This window comes from Capricornis sumatraensis, chromosome 6 (genome assembly GCF_032405125.1).
Source record: "Capricornis sumatraensis isolate serow.1 chromosome 6, serow.2, whole genome shotgun sequence".
Taxonomy (NCBI): Eukaryota; Metazoa; Chordata; class Mammalia; order Artiodactyla; family Bovidae; genus Capricornis; species Capricornis sumatraensis.
Window position 1 is genome coordinate 31479169 of NC_091074.1, and position 13187 is coordinate 31492355.

The following is a 13187-nucleotide window of genomic DNA, read 5'->3' on the forward strand; positions in this document are numbered from 1 at the left end:
GTCTGCAGGGAGGGAGTCCAGCAGGTGAGGAAGGGACTCAGTCACTCCAGAGGACAGAGGAGGCTCCGTGTGATCTCTCCCTTGTGAGTGAGGTGCTGCTGGCAAAATACAATTATCCTGGATTTAGAGACTCCTCACCCATGTTCCCTGAGAAGAACCAGGATTCTGGTGGGGGTATTGGCCCAGGCTGTGGAGGACGACAGGTCTCCAGCAAGAAAATGGTGGAAAGAAAGGGTGATGTCTGTAATGGCCCTGACCTTGTGGTTCCCTAACACACAGCCACATGGACCTGCAGGAACGTGTTCTAGAAGGAGGAAAAACGTGGGGTGAGCTCATGGACTGATAATAATCAGCCTGCTCTTTATATCAAACACTAAGGAAAACCCATCCTTCATTTCAGTGAGATCAGGAGCCACAGTGAACTGGTAAATCCCTAAATAAATATGGAAACCATAGGGCTGAGGGGGCCTGGCTTCCTAGGCAGAGTGAGAGGGGAAAACGGAGCCCAAGATGAGGGCTACAGATGTGTTCCTGGAAAAGAGGGGAGGAACATTTGTGCATGAGAGACAGGGAGCAATAATGTGTGTAATCACAAATGTACTTCAACTCTAACATAAGACAAAGACATTTCTCATCTGATGATGAATATCCATTTGGATAAGCACATCTGAAGTTATTGGGAAAAGGTAAAATTAGTAGTTTAAATAGATGACAATTTCTTTGACCATATTCAGAATACATAACAGAAAACCAAATTAGGAAGTAAAAGTGTATAGAAAATGCCTAGAAAATGAAAACTATCATGTTCCCTATTTAATGAATGGCCTTGCTTAGAAAGCATGGCATCAGAGAACCTACCTCAAGGTTCACCCAGACACCGTCTCAGCCAGCCCAGCAGCAGCCACATCTTCCCCATGGCCTTCGTGCTCTCTCTACTCATGGCCCTGGTGCTGGTCAGCTATGGCCCGGGAAGATCCCTGAGCTGTGATCTGTCTCAGAACCACTTGCTGGTTGGCAGCCAGAACCTCAGGCTCCTGGGCAAAATGAGGAGAATCTCCCCTCGCTTCTGTCTGCAGGACAGAAAAGACTTCGCTTTCCCCCAGGAGATGGTGGAGGGCGGCCAGCTCCAGGAGGCCCAGGCCATCTCTGTGCTCCATGAGATGCTCCAGCAGAGCTTCAACCTCTTCCACACAGAGCGCGCCTCTGCTGCCTGGGACACCACCCTCCTGGAGCAGTTCCGCACTGGACTCCATCAGCAGCTGGACCACCTGGACGCCTGCCTGGGGCAGGTGACGGGAGAGGAAGACTCTGCCCTGGGAAGGACGGGCCCCACCCTGGCCGTGAAGAGGTACTTCCAGGGCATCCGTGTCTACCTGCAAGAGAAGGAATACAGCGACTGCGCCTGGGAAACCGTCAGACTGGAAATCATGAGAACCTTCTCTTTATCTGCCAGCTTGCAAGAAAGGTTAAGATGATGTATGGAGACCTGAACTCACCTTGACATGACTCTGACTGACTAAGACGCCACATCACTCACACCTGTGGTCATTTAAGAGACTCTGAATTCTGCTTTAGCCAAAATATTTATTGAATAAATCAATAAATTCTTTCTCAGTAGTAATAAGCAAGTAGGTATAAAGAGTATTCAGCTGCACGGGAATCTGTGCATAGTGATGACTGTCCTGATGTTATTTATATGTTTCTTTATGTACATATTTTCATCTATTAGTTTATCTCATAGTATTTATATTTTCATTTAAAATTGTTGTTTACATTGTAATAAAATTTAGAAAACATGTTCATTTCCTTAATCTTCTACTTTGTTTTTATTAAATTCTTATGAAGGTGAACTTGTTTCTTCATTCTGAAGACCTAAATGTTCATTTTGTCTACATAAACCTATTGTGGAATAGCATTTGTCCGTTTATACTATGGAATGGTTCTATTACTTCTCAGGACTTGATTGTCAAAAGGTGGAATTACTGGAATTCCCTGGCAGTCCAGTGGTTTCGACTCCATGCTTCCAGTATAGGAGCTCAGGTGCCATGGATTCTGCAAGCTATGGAGTGTAGCCCTCCATTCCACCCCTCCAAGAAAAAAAAAAAAAAGGTAGAAAGGAGTTCTGAAACTGTGGAAAATGATTAGTCCTGAAGTCACAGAGAAACTAATTTATACCCAGTCAGCAAAGAACTGTTGGTGTCAGTATCTGGGGTAAGACTCATCTCCTCCAGAAAAGTTGCCAACATGTGGTGCTGAGTGACTGATACTGACACCTGTTACTCTTCCTCCTGCCTTCTCCTCGGTCCTGCTTTACTGAACAATCCACTCCCTTACACTATATCTTCACTGCCTCCAACACAGGAGCTCTGTTCTGTGATGGTTTCTGGCTTCAAAGTTTCTCTGAGTGGAAATCACTGGAAGAGAGCACAAGTGAAAGGAGAGCTCCAGAAGTTTCAAAACCTTTGAATGCAGCCCTGCTATTTAACAGCAGTGTGACCCCGAAAAATATCACAAACACTAAGGAGATGGAAATTGCAACCCCCTCCAGTATTCTTTCTTGAAAATCCCATGGACAGAGGAGCCTGGTGGGCTACAGTCCATGGGTCACAGGAGCTGGACCTGTCTGAACCAACTTAGCATGCACGCAGGCATGCATTCTGTCTTGATCTTCTTCTCAAATATGGGGAAAATAACAGTAGTTTTTCATAGGACTACTGTTTGGATCAATAAGTCCATATTACAAGAAGCAAAAAAGTGAGCTTGGCACAAATAATTAGGACAGTGAGTCCGAGAGTAGCTGCCCACAGGGAGCAGACTGGTCAGCTGGCCTGAGGCAGTGACTGAAAGGCAACACTGGAAAGATGCTGGTCCTTGGTAAAAATATTTAACTTGGGTGCTAGTTTCACAATTTAGTTGTGTGCTCAATGCTGGAGACAATTCCAATTTCTGTGTTTCAGCCTTCTAGAAGCATTCTAGGAAGTCATAGAAATTCTTTGAGAAAGAAGGATTAGTAGAAAATGCTTTGATCTACTATAAAAATGAATAATAGGGAAATCAGAGAGATCTGCTAGGACTGCAGAGAATCACACACATTACTCATTAATAATGTTTCTTGTTCTTTAGTATGAGTAGTCCTATACTACTTTTTAACATATTTCCAAAATCACCTTCTCAACTCTCTGTTGGGTTTCCGTCTTTCAGCAGCAAGGCACAGGCAGGAAGAAAAGAGCAAGGGCCATGCAGTGTGAGCTTCTGCTCTCCAGTCCTGGGCTGTCCTGGGTTTGATCCTAGTTGTTTTCCATAAAGACTCCAGTCCCTAAGTGCTGGCAGGGTCACCTCCTAGAGCTGTTCCTTCTCAGCAATTAGTGCCTTTAGAGGAGAGACTGCTACAAGTGAATGCAGGTGTCATACCCTAGTGAGAGTCTTTCTCTGAATAAGGGGCATGAAGTCAATATTATTTGTCAACACATAAATCTTGCACGTGCATACTGCCAACTGTCCATGATAACAATGGTACATTAATCCATATCAAGACCATATAAGCTCTTATATGTTCTCACACCTTGACCGAAACAGGGTCTTATCATCTTCTTTAGTTTTTGCCCATCTGACCGGTGACACATAGCATCTAGCAGCAACCATTAGTTTTCCTTTTCCTAATTGATGGCGGTTGTTACCAGTCATACTCCAGTCAGGAAAACAGCAAATTCCTTCCAGCCTTCTAGTCCACCCTTGGAACTGCTATGGGAAAGAAAAACAATCTGCAGGCAAAGGAGAAATGTCCTGGAAGGAACTAGAGCCCCAGCATCACAGAGTAGCGTTGAGGAGAAGAGCTGTGGAGCTGAGACGTTAGTTTTAAGACCACTGCACTAGAACAGATGACAGCCTTTCCCCATCATATCCACTGGAAGTGCAGGCTTCCTCTGTGAATTTCTGATCCATAGAGAACGCACCCACTGCTCTTGCACTGTCTCTTTACCCAGGTAAAGGAGCTCATGATTCATTTTCGTTCAAACTCCGTGATCTCCAGCTAGAAGACACACAGATTGCAAGGTCCTCAACCAGATCCAGGCTGCACACTCACACTGCACTCCTGCCATCTGGCTGGTATCCAGTCTGAATTTCATTTGTGACCACGGAGTTTGTGGTTTTCCTGTGTTCCAAGCCCAGAACTGTCTTCTGTCCAAATTGATGAACTAGGTCACGACCTGCTCTAGTTTTCAGGCCTTTAAAAATCTATCTGGATGATGATGTCTTCCAAAGACGCATGCTGGAATTATATATCCAACTGCCTATTTCACAGTTGGTGTCTACTGAGTACACCTTATGCTGAAATCAAAAGCATTTTAATTGCAACTTTTAAACAATGTATCCACATGAGAAGACATTTTGAAAAAGTTCATGAAACTCTCCAATGAAAAACTGACTAAAAAAAATGCTTAATAGATGACCTTTGGTTAAAAGAAATGAGAGGGAAAAAGGATTTTGTAAATTGAAATGAGTTATTCAAAATAGTTACTGGTTCATAAGTTTGTCAAATATGGCTTTCGCTCAGATGAAGAGAGAGATACAAAAAAGTAATACTGAAAACATTATTGATGATTTTGCTTCCATTAAAGCCAGGAAGTTAAAGTACTGTTGTGGCATAAAGAAAATATTTGAATTTGATGTGAGTTGAAGACTTATACATTTTAAAACATTTTCCAACCAATGAACATGACAGGAGAAATTAACTATTTATATTGATATTAAATGAAATAATTTTCCCTGTACCTAGGAGCTTCTTTTGAAGTCTGTTTTGTCCCCAAGTCTTCCCACTGGAGGGTCCCAGTATCTAGCAGATTCCCATCCAGACTGTAGATACCTTTCCCCTTTCGCTGAATTACTGCTTTGCCCCATAAACAAGGGCTTCCCTTGTGGCTCGGCTGGTCAAGATCTGCCGGCAATGAGGGGACCTGGGTTCAGTCCCTGAGTTGGGAAGATCTCCTGGAGAAGGGAAAGGCTACCCACTTCAGTATTCTGGCCTGGAGAAGTCCATGGACTGTGTACTCCACGGGGTCGCAAAGAGTCAGACACGACTGAATGACTTTCACTCACTCCAAAACAACCCTGAATCTGAAAACATACCACAACATGCTGTGATTTCCAGCCGTCAATCGCGGCATTCAAGGGCACCGGTGTGAACCGCTCTGGCTAAGATCTTCTCCCAGGAAGGGGAGGATGGACGCAATGGTAGCTTATCTAGAATTTGGAGGTGCAGAAATCAAAGGCTCAGAGCGACGCGGCGCAAAGCTCGCCTGGGCAGTGGGGCCCGAAAAGGAAGTTTCCTCTCTGTTCCCGCGGCCCCAAGCTCTCCCTGGGCCCCGGCGGCGCCTCGCTCAGGTCGCGGCTCCTGCCCACGGCCACCCGCGAGTTCTCCCCGTGGATCTGATGCCCCAGGGGGCAGCCCTGCAGGCGGGTCCCGCTCGGTGGGCGGTGCGGGTCTGTCAGTTACTGAGAGATCGGGCGCCCCCTCCCGGCCGCTGGGGCGCAGCAAAAGGAGTTTGGAGGGCTCCGGAGTTTAGTGCAGGACCTGAACTGCTTCAGAGAGGCCCAGGTGAAGTGCTGAATTTCTGCACTCCTGGTCTGCCTGCTGAAGGCAATGGGGATGCTCTGCTCCAACCCTCACATTTCACCTGTTAGCATAGGTCGTCTTCTATTCTTTTTGTCATTTCCCAAATTCATATTATTTGGAAGCAAATGTTTGTTGCTGAACCACGAAAGACACGAGGATTCTTGGCCTCCGGAGGAGAAATCAATCCAGGGCCAGTGACGAGGCTTGATCGCTCAGCACTTTTGTGTAATAAAGTTTTATTAAAGTATAAAAGAGATAGAGAAAGCTTCTGACATAGACATCAGACGGGGGTAGTAAGAGTGCCCCATGCTACTCTTCCGCCAGATGTTATATAGCTACTAGCAGTCTGCTAATTAGAGAATGGAAATGTCTCAAAACTCAGAGAATGGCACCGGGCCCCTCACCCACAACATGCATTGAGACAACATTGGCACCAGGTGAGTCATCCCCGGCCACAAAATGATGGACGTGAATCTTGAAGAAAGGCAGATTTCCAAACAAATATGCAGTTTCATTAGCACAGATTAGGAGAACAGTGTATGAGTATAACAGACTGGTTTGTCAAGTCGGTTCTGAGCCTTTGGGTGGAACTGACTTAAACACAGAGTCTAGGGTAAATACCCAGTACATTAACAGCTTAAGACAAACATTTCCATAAGAAAAATACATTGGTTAGCTCAAGGTTTGGGAAAAGTTAAGTTTAGGTGGAACCAGGTGTCATTATGGCAACACAGAATTTTAAGAGAAACCTCTTTTTAAATTTGTATAGAGAAGTGAAGTCGCTCAGTCATGTCTGAGTCTTTGCGATCCCATGGACTGTAGTCTACCAGGCTTCTCTGTCCATGGGATTTTCCAGGCAAGGGTACTGGAGGGGGTTGCCATTTCCTTCTCCAATGCATGAAAGTGAAAAGTGAAAGTGAAGTCACTCAGTCATGTCTGACTTAGCGACCCCATGGACTGCAGCCTTCCAGGCTCCTCCACCCATGGGATTTTCCAGGCAAGAGTAAAGAGATTAAAAATGTCTCACACTTGCAGCCTGTTTCCTCTGTTTGGAGACCCCCAGTTTTCCTGTCTGTTACCCTCTCAAAAGCATTAAGTATTTTTTTTAAATTACAGTCACAAGAGCCATCAGCTTGGTGTTTTCTACAGAGGATTCACTGAAATGTTTCTAACCCAATCTCCTGCTGGAATCAAAACTCATAAGGATCTTGTCCATCATGTATCCCCAATTTATGGTGGGGATTCATTGCACAATCTATATGAATCATCTTGGACAGTTAAATATGATTATTTTATAATTATTAGAATTATTATTTTGTCGATCACATTTAGACTATCAGTAATAACTACCAGTTGATAATTTCATTTTGCTTATTATACAAAATAATCAGATACGTTGTAAATTGCTCAGCTTATCTAGAATTTGGAGGTAGATGTGAACTAATGGAAGTAAGAGGTTTGTCACATCGAGGTATGAAACAACAAGGGTGCATCTTGTGTTAGAAATAAACTAGGAAATTAAGTGAGGGCTCAGTGCACGCAGCGGGTACAGGCGTCACAGTCTAGATAAGCATTTTGGAATCTGACATGTTAGGTTTTGAAAACTGGATTTGCCATTTCATTCTTAGATTATTTTATTCCAATAAAGTCTTAGCAGGAGGCTCTTCGAAACAAAACTATTAACTCAGTTTCAACTATGCTGGAAGTATTGCGTGAGTCCCTCACAAAGGCTAAGGAGTTTGTAGTTGTTGTCACTGTCGTTTTTGATAAACACTGATAGTCTGTGAAATTTTTCTGGCAGGTCCTTGGTAATCATGTCCACGGTAGTCTTGTAACATTTAATTAGCAATCAATTCAGGATGGAGGTGCCATAAAAAGTGAGGGCAGCATCAGGGAACGTGTTCTTACTCCTCACTAATATCAAGAATGAAATATATGCTAATGAATCCTTGCCATAAACACAATACCTTGGTCTCTCCTTACTACCGTATTACAGACTGAATGTGTGTGCGTTCCCCAAATTCATGTATTGAAACCCTCCCCGTTGACTTCCCTGATGGTCCAGGGGCCAGGACTCCATGCTCCCAAAGCAGGGAGCCTGAGCTGGATCTCTCGCCAGGAAACTAGATTCTGCATGGCAAGCAGGACTTCCCATGGCTTAAGTAAAGATCCTGCATGAAGCAACCAAGATCCAAGAACCAGCATACATCGACTAAGACATGCCACAGCCAAATAAACACATAAAATAAATATTTTAAAAATTCTTTAAAAACCCACAGAAACCCAACCCATCAATGTGATAGTACCGAGAGCTGGAGTATTAGGGAGATCATGAGGGTCAGTAATCAATAAAATTCAGTTATTATTTTTAATGTCATAGTTACTATTAGCTAGACTAAGATCAGGCTCTTTTGGGATCATTTAATTCCCTTTCATTCTAGTTATTTCAAAGCATATTCTCTTTGCCCAGGTGGATTTATCACCTACGCAGATGATCACCAAGGCTGGTCTCGTCAGTCCTGCCAGAGAGCATTAGTGTTCGAGCAACTGGGGCTCTGATTGCCTGTCTCTTGTGAGCTGGTGAGTGTGACTTCTTCCTCCTCCCCTTATACTGACCACATGCTGATTCAAGAAAAGAAAAATTAGATGGCTGGTCTTACAAAGCTGACGGCAGTCAACAGATCAAGGGCTTGTCCCTCTTTGCGCTTCTGTAAGAAGCAGCCCTGTCCCAGCCTTTCTGCTGTTCATATTGGCCTCATCGTTTCCCTCTGCCTCAGACTTGTCCCCAGCTGTGCTGCACTGAAGTTTGCTAACTCAGAACACGTCACTGGGTCAGGGGGAAACCACTTCCCTTCTTTCGTATTCATGACATTGAGACTTACCCTTGTTTTCTATTGCCCACACAAACAAATGTGCAATTTTACTTTCTAGAAAAGTTGCAAAGAGAAACAAAAAATCTAACGTCTTGAAAGTGATAGAGATGCAGCCCCTCTGGCTTCTTCACTTCCCTTTGTTGTTCTCACATCATCATCAATTACAACCGCAACAGGAGCACTGAGACAAACCTTGTCCAATAAGTCAGTCAGTTCAGTTCAGTTCAGTCGCTCAGTCGTGTCCGACTCTTTGCAACCTCATGAACTGCAGCGTGCCAGGCCTCCCTGTCCATCACCAACTCCCAGAGCCTACCCAAAATAAGTCACAAAGTGAATATAAAAAGTTTAAATGAAAAATTACACTCAAGGAAAGAGGACTATTTCTCCTGATCAAGTAGGCTGGGTCTCACTGCCCTGCATTCTCAGAGGAACAGAGATGCCTGGTGGAATCATCTGCCTGAATGAACAGCTGTAACTCACTAGATTCCGTGACATAAGCTTCCAATAACAGCCTGCCCTCAGGGAGGGAGTCCAGCAGGTGAGCAAGGGGACTCTGTCACTCCAGAGGACAGGGGGTGGCTCCATGTGATCTCTCCTGTGTGAGTGAGGTGCTGCTGGGCAAATACAATCAATTATCCTGGAATTAGAGTCTCCCCACCCATTTTATCTGAGAAGAACCAGAATTCTTGGTAGGAGTATTGGCTGGGCCAGCAAAGGACAATAGGTCTCCAGTACGAAAACGGTGGAACGCAAGCCTGATGTCTGTAATAGTCCTGACTTTGTGGTTCCCTGAAGCACAACCACATGGACCTGCAGGGACGTGTTCTAGAAGGAAGAGAAACATGAGGGAGCTCATGGACTCATAATAATCAGCCTCTTCTCTAAATCAGACACTAAAGAAAACCCATCCTTTGTTTCAAACAGTTTATTTGCTAGAGTGACCTGGTAAATCCCTGATAAATACAGAGCCTGCCTTCCTAAGTAAAGGAAGAAACAGAAATTGAGCCTAGGATCAGGGCCAAAAATGTGTTCATGGAACAGAGAAGAGCTACATTTACACATGAAGGAGAAAGAGTGGTAATGTTTGTGCTGAGAAACCTACATCATTTCTGATGTCTGACAGAGACCTTTCTCATTTGATTGAAAACTATCCATTTGGATGGGTACATTTGAAGTTATTGGGAAATAGATAAAATTAATAGTTTAGACTGATGACAATTTCTTTGACCATATTCAGAATACATAAATGAAAATCAAAAAAGGAAGTAAAAGTGCATAGAAATGACTAGAAAATGAAAACTACCATGTTCCCTATTTAATGGCCTCACTTAGAAAGCCTGGCATCAGAGAACCTACCTCAAGGTTCCCCCAGACGCCGTCTCAGCCAGCCCAGGAGCAGCCGCATCTTCCGCATGGCCTTCGTGCTCTCTCTACTCATGGCCCTGGTGCTGGTCAGCTACGGCCTGGGAGGATCCCTGGGCTGCGACCTGTCTCAGAAACATGTGCTGGTTGGCAGGAAGAACCTCAGGCTCCTGGGCAAAATGACGAGACTCCCCCCTCACTTGTGTCTGCAGGACAGAAAAGACTTCAGATTCCCCCAGGAGATGGTGGAGGGCGGCCAGCTCCAGGAGGCCCAGGCCATCTCTGTGCTCCATGAGATGCTCCAGCAGAGCTTCAACCTCTTCCACACAGAGAGCTCCTCTGCTGCCTGGGACACCACCCTCCTGAAGCAGCTCCGCAAAGGACTCCTGGACCAGCTTGTCGACCTGGACGCCTGCCTGGGGCAGGATATGGGAGAGGAAGACTCTGCCCTGGGAAGGATGGGCCCCACCCTGGCCGTGAAGAGGTACTTCCAGGGCATCCATTTCTACCTGCAAGAGAAGGGATACAGCGACTGCGCCTGGGAAACCGTCAGAGTGGAAATCATGAGATCCTTGTCTTCATCAACCAGCTTGCAAGAAAGGCTAAGAATGATGGATGGAGACGTGAACTCACCTTGACATGACTCTCACTCATTCAGATGCCCCATCATCTTTGCACACTCATCTGTGGCCATTTCAGAAGACTCTGATTTCTACTTTACCCACCAAATTGATTGAATTACTTCAGCCAATGCTTTGTCAGTAGTAACTGAAGATATATAAATTTTCTTGGCTGCAGGTGCATCAGTCCTGAAGTGAAGACTGCCCTGATTTTATTGTTTGTTTGCTTATTTATTTTGTTATATTTATTCTTTGATCTCCTCCTATTTATTTTCCTATATAAAATATTTTTGTTTATATTGTATTAAAATTTAACAAATACAGTCACATTTTTATGTCATTAAATTTGTAATTTGTTTTATTTATTAAATATTATCAAGGTGAACTTCTTGAATTTTTTACTGCTTTATGTTTAGTTGCTAGGTCAAGTCCGAATCTTTTGGGACCCCATAGACTATAGCCCACCAGGCTCCTCTGTCCATGGGATTCTCCAGGCAAGACTACTGGAGTCTGTTGCCATTTCCAGGGGATCTTCCCAACCAAGGATGGAATCTGGAATCTGCATTTCAGGCAGATTCTTTACTGTCTGATCCACAAGGGAAGACCCTTGGTTGAAAGAAATGAGAGAAAAAGGGATTTTGTAAACTGAAATTAATTATTTATGACAGTTCCTGGGTCATCAATTCAGCTCAGTTCAGTCACTCAGTCGTCTCTGACTCTTTGCGACCCCATGGACTGCAGAACGCCAGGCCTCCCTATCCATCACCAACTCCCAGAGTCCACCCAAACTCATGTCCATTGAGTCGGTGATGCCATCCAACCATCTCATCCTCTGTCGTCCCCTTCTCCTCCAGCCCTCACTCTTTCCCAGCATCAGGGTCCTTTCAAATGAGTCAGCTTTTCCCATCAGGTGGGCAAAGTATTGGAGTTTCAGCTTCAACATCAGTCCTTCAATGAACACCTAGGGCTGATCTCCTTTAGGATGGACTGGTTGGCTCTCCTTGTAGTCCAAGGGACTCTCAAGAGTCTTCTCCAACACCACAGTTCAAAAGCATCAATTCTTCAGCACTCAGCTTTCTTTACAGTCCAACGCTTACATCCATACATGACCACTGGAAAAACCATAGCCTTGACTAGATGGACCTTTGTTGACAAAGTAACATCTCTACTTTTTAATATGCTGTCTAGGTTGATCACAACTTTCCTTCCAAGGAGTATGCTTCTTTTAATTTCATGGCTGAAATCACCATCTGCAGAGATTTTGGAGCCCCCAAAAATAAAGTCTGACACTGTTTCCACTGTTTCCCCATCTATTTCCCATGAAGTGATGGGACCAGATGCCATGATCTTCATTTCCTGAATGTTGAGCTTTAAGCCAACTTTTAACTCTCCTCTTTCACTTGCAAGAGGCTCTTAGTTCTTCTTCACTTTCTGCCATAAGGGTGGTGTCATCTGCATATCTGAGGTTATTGATATTTCTCCCCACAATCTTGATTCCAGCTTGTGCTTCTTCCAGCCCAGCATTTCTCATGATGTACTCTGAGTATAAGTTAAATAAGCAGGGTGACAATATACAGCCTTGACATACTCTTTTTCCTATTTGGAACCAGTCTGTTGTTCCATGTCCAGTTCTAACTGTTGCTTCCTAACCTGCATACATACAGGTTTCTCAAGAGGCAGGTCAGGTGGTCTGGTATGCCCATCACTTGTAGGATTTTCCACAGTTTATTGTGATCCACACAGTCAAAGGCTTTGGCATAGTCGATAAAGCAGAAATAGATGTTTTTCTGGAAATCTCTTCTTTTTCAATGATCCAGCAGATGTTGGCAATTTGATCGTTGGTTCCTCTGCCTTTTCTAAAACCAGCTTCAACACTGGAAGTTCACGGTTCACATATTGCTGAAGCCTGGCTTGGAGAATTTTGAGCATTACTTTACTAGCCTGTGAGATACGTGCAATTGTGAGGTAGTTTTAGCATTCTTTGGCATTGTTAGTGAAATACGGCATTCACGCAATGAAGTCAGATAAACTAGGAAACAGTTTTGCAAACATTACTGATGATTTTGTTTCCACTGAAGCCAAGAACTTAAAATTTTGTTTGGTCTTGAAGAAAATGTCTTAACTTGATATTTAAGACTTATAAAGTGTAAGTTGCTCATAATTACTTATAAATTGTAAGAGTCCGCCTGCAATGCAGGGGTCCCCGGCTCGATGACTGGGTCAGGAAGATTCCCTGGAGAAGGACTAGGCTCCCCACGCCAGTGTTCTGGGGCTGCCCTAATAGCTCATCTGGTAAAGAAGCTGCCTGCAGTGCGGGAGACCTGGGCTCCGTTCCTGGGTGGGGAAGATCCCCTGGAGAACGGAATGCCTACCGACTCTAGTATTCGGGCCTGGAGAATTCCATGGACTGTATAATCCGTGGGGTCACAAAGAGTCAGACGTAACTGAACGACTTTCACTATACATTTTGAAATCTTTTTTAACCAGTTAAGACTGCAGGAGAAATTAACCATTTATATTAATATTAAATGTAATACTTTTCAGTCTCAGTCTTGTCCCCAAGTCTTCCCACTGGAGGGTCCGAATATCTCCTAGATTCCTGGACAGACTTCACGTGCCTTTCCCTTTCCCTGAATCCCTGAAAGAACTAGTCTTTCTCCACAGAAACAATCTTGAATTTCAAAATACTTCACAACATGCTCTGATTTCCAGCCATCA

At 44.3% G+C, this 13187-nt stretch overlaps 2 protein-coding genes across 2 annotated transcripts; both read left to right on the forward strand.

The window, feature by feature from the left end:
• The first annotated feature begins 914 nt into the window (after positions 1-914).
• Positions 915-1475, forward strand: LOC138081320 (interferon omega-1-like). The gene has a single exon (XM_068974447.1). The coding sequence runs from the start codon at positions 915-917 to the stop codon at positions 1473-1475; it is 561 nt and encodes a 186-aa protein (XP_068830548.1).
• An 8424-nt stretch (positions 1476-9899) lies between these two features.
• Positions 9900-10487, forward strand: LOC138080947 (interferon omega-1-like). The gene has a single exon (XM_068973855.1). The coding sequence runs from the start codon at positions 9900-9902 to the stop codon at positions 10485-10487; it is 588 nt and encodes a 195-aa protein (XP_068829956.1).
• The last annotated feature ends 2700 nt before the right edge of the window (positions 10488-13187 follow it).